The following is a 3,486-nucleotide window of genomic DNA, read 5'->3' as shown; positions in this document are numbered from 1 at the left end:
TTTTCATTTATTTTAATTAGTTTATTTAATTATTTAATAAGTTTATATATTTTTATTACTTTTAATAAGCACTATTTAAAAATTATTTCACTCGCGATCAGTTTACTTTCGAATTCACGAAAGGACTAATATTGTTAGAATTTCATAACTTGCAATAACTTAACTTAACAAAGAAGAGACAGTAGTCTAGACGACAACGAAATAAAGCAAAGGTAAGCCAAAACGAAAAAAAAACAGATTACTTAAAAACAAAACATGCAAATATGATTTGAACACCGCTTGCGTGTACACAATGCGCATCAACTCCTTTAGTGACGCCTTCTTAGTAAAGGCCTTTTTAAAGTACTTTAACAAAAGGCATATGAATTTCATTACACCTTCTGATGGAGTGCTTTTAAAAGGCCTTTTTTTGACAAGGCCTTGAGTGTTCTGCTACTGGGTTATTTTATCTACTTTATTTATTTAAATATTACAAATTATTTTGTGTAACACTTCCTTCAATAATAATGGCGGGAGACACGACCGTCAAAACTCTCTATTTTCCTTTTGACTCACACACGTACAACGTGTGACAAAAATGTTATTCAAAATAAATGAACGTTTATTATTGAATTTTTGGCTTATTGTTAGAAATAAAAGAGTTTCTGGTTTTTAAAGGATCTTTTCTGTTATATATATTGAGATAAAGCAAGGCGAATCGAAAATTAAAACAAATTTTACATATAGGCCGTGTGCGAGTTCGAGTAAATTGAAATTTATATAAATATTTATTTATATATATATTGCACTTATTTATTATTTTTGTTTAAAAGTTTTCATATACATATATATATTTATTAAACATATTTTAAAATTTTCACAATGGTAAAACCTAATTTATCTAATTTTTATCTAATTTACCCTACTCAAAATTCTGGTAAATACCAATATTCAATTTACCATCAGTTTACTCGAATTCGCAAACGGCTTTATTAATATTTTCAAAAACTTTTGGCTTCGTTTCATAAGAGTAGTTCTCTGAACATACACGACAGTTTCATTTCATTCGTTTTTTATGGCAACTATGCTATTTTGTACCTATATGAGACGTAAATTCTTGTCAATGCGTTAATCTGGGAATATATGTGTATTTGATTAATATGTGATTATTACGAGCAATATAAGTTATTTTGCCCGTTTTTTCTATTTTCATAATGTCATATGACAGAGAAATCCTACGGTCAGTTTGGGATGGACGGGTTGCTATGTGTTTCCAGGCTGATCCCAATGAAATTAATGGATTACAGCAACCGGATAGCTTTTATATGATAGTACCTCGTCTTAGTTATTTAACAATAGTCACTGATAAGGTTTTAAAGTCAAACAAATAAATTTACGGAGTTGATATTTAATAATTATTATTGTAGATCAAAAAGTACTTTAATCGGTTTGTTACTCATGTATCTGAGGGGCATATTTGGTTTGACTATGCTGGTGTTCCATTGCGAACCCATTACCCAATAGGTAAGTATGTGAATACGTAAGAATCGTGATTATTTTATTCTTATGTAAATATAATTATAATTATATATTTTATTGTCTTTACATATATTAAATTTATATGTTTAAAGCTAAACCTAAAGTTAAAAGCCCTCTTTATGAGAGAAGGACCTTTATATTACTATTATGTGACATCTCTATACCTAAGCTGTTTGCGTTTCTGCAAATTGATTTAAAATATAATAAAATATATTTCATGACAAATTTATTGTTTTAATAATTGTACTTTCATTATTTGTATTTAAATTTAAATAAATATTGAGATTTCTAGTATTTATTTTTATTTGTTATATTTAACATAGAATTACCTTCGTTACTAAATTGTTTTAACTTTGTATTTCAGTTTACATTTTAGTAATTTATTATTTTAATCTTTTATTTATCTAGTATCTTTATCTTCGTTATTTAATTTACATCATATTTTTGGCCAAATTTTTGAATAAAGTACCTGTCATAGTTTTTTATATAAATCTACATACCTACATATGTATTTTGTTGTCTAGTGTGTAGTGTTATTATAACAACTAAATGTTTTAAATTGCTTTTCATTTATATCAAGAGTCTAATCTATTTTGAGCCCAGTCGGCCTATCAGAACCCCTCTAAATTAAAGACCAAAAATGGTAAATTTTCTTTGTTTCTTCAAAAGCTATGATAGGTAGAAAGTTGAATACCTATATTTTGTATTTACGTTATAATAAATACGGCCCAATTTTTTCTTGATGTTTCGTTTATTACAACACCCACTCCATATACAACATTTGCATAAAAACCGTTCATGCAATTTTCAAAATCACAATTTCGCAAAAATTGGGCAATCTTTAAACCGTTATAACTATTTTAATACTTATTGAAAAATGATCGTTTTTGATTTTTTTTAAAGCTTGTATGGAATTGGCATTCATTGTGTATAGAAAAGTCAATTTTAATCAATAAAATTTTATAAATAAAAATACATAAAAAAGCAGCCGTTTTGCTATGGCTATTTTTACTTCTATCTACGATACCCAAAAAGTATATCCAAGTTTCTCCATGAAATTTTTCCTACCAATAGCTAAATGATACAGTTTCAAAACAAAAAATTAGCCCTCGCTAATTTGTAATAATGTGTAATAACAAATTTATTAGACATGTTCACACGCCCGATCGGCAGTTAGATTCAAAAGAAAGGCTATCTTAAAAACAAAATTTTTGGTAAATTTTATTTCAATATCTACTGGTTTAGAAAATACAGAATTTTGATCGACTAATTTCTGTCTTAACACACTGTGCATCATATTTATCTTTTATCTGCTTCTATTATTCATAAGTAGTCGTTTAATATAATGTGAAGTTTTTCTATATCCGAATCACCCATTTTACATGATGTTGTGATATAGGATTTAATATGTTGTTCTTGTTAAAATAATTTTACAGCGCTGTGTAATATCCAGCTTTCATTATCAAAACCTAATTTATTCGTTTTTCCTAAAAATTAGACACGTTGCTTTAAGGTTTAAAGTATAGAAATTCAGGTTCTGTTGTTTAGTTTATGGAAGGTTGTATATTTAGAAAATTAATCTATTGTAGTTAAAAATATATGTTGATTCAAAATTTCATGTTAAAGCTTAAATGATGCAGTTAAGAGTACCGTTAATATCGTCGTCATTTCAGACGGAAATAAAAATATTCTTATTTTGCGATCATTTGTAATCATATTTTTGAGGGAAAATACTAAAAAAATTAAAGTGCATGCATTTTATTAACCATGGAAAGGGGTACATCAACTGGAAAGCGAAATTTGGCATTGAAGCATTAAAAAAGGAAATTCCCCAACATAATGTAGCTGAAATGGTAAATCTAAGCTCTTCAACAGTTCAGCACATAATTGAACACTTTTTACATAAAAATCGTGTAGAAAATATGGGTCGAAAAGCTCCCAATCAAATTAAAAGAATCGAGATCAAAA

At 27.3% G+C, this 3,486-nt stretch overlaps 1 protein-coding gene across 1 annotated transcript; it reads left to right on the top strand.

Moving 5' to 3' along the window:
- The first annotated feature begins 1,056 nt into the window (after positions 1-1,056).
- On the top strand, positions 1,057-1,810 carry LOC119682827 (autophagy protein 5-like). Its single transcript, XM_038096348.1, has 3 exons — positions 1,057-1,349; positions 1,407-1,503; positions 1,611-1,810. Exons 1-3 carry the CDS (start codon positions 1,194-1,196, stop codon positions 1,754-1,756), a joined length of 399 nt encoding a protein of 132 aa, XP_037952276.1. The 5' UTR covers positions 1,057-1,193; the 3' UTR covers positions 1,757-1,810.
- Positions 1,811-3,486: the final 1,676 nt, after the last annotated feature.

The sequence above is a fragment of the Teleopsis dalmanni genome, chromosome 1, assembly GCF_002237135.1.
Source record: "Teleopsis dalmanni isolate 2A chromosome 1, ASM223713v2, whole genome shotgun sequence".
Taxonomy (NCBI): domain Eukaryota; kingdom Metazoa; phylum Arthropoda; class Insecta; order Diptera; family Diopsidae; genus Teleopsis; species Teleopsis dalmanni.
Note: the sequence above shows the minus strand (reverse complement) of the source record. Positions and strands in the feature narration are given on the sequence as shown.

Bases quoted from the DNA above. Each gene is read 5' to 3' on its own strand.
- LOC119682827 (XM_038096348.1), top strand. From the start codon at position 1,194: ATGTCATATGACAGAGAAATCCTACGGTCAGTTTGGGATGGACGGGTT. The intron at 1,350-1,406 runs GTTTTAAAGTCA...TTATTATTGTAG, and splicing joins TAACAATAGTCACTGATAAG to ATCAAAAAGTACTTTAATCG. The intron at 1,504-1,610 runs GTAAGTATGTGA...ATATGTTTAAAG, and splicing joins GCGAACCCATTACCCAATAG to CTAAACCTAAAGTTAAAAGC.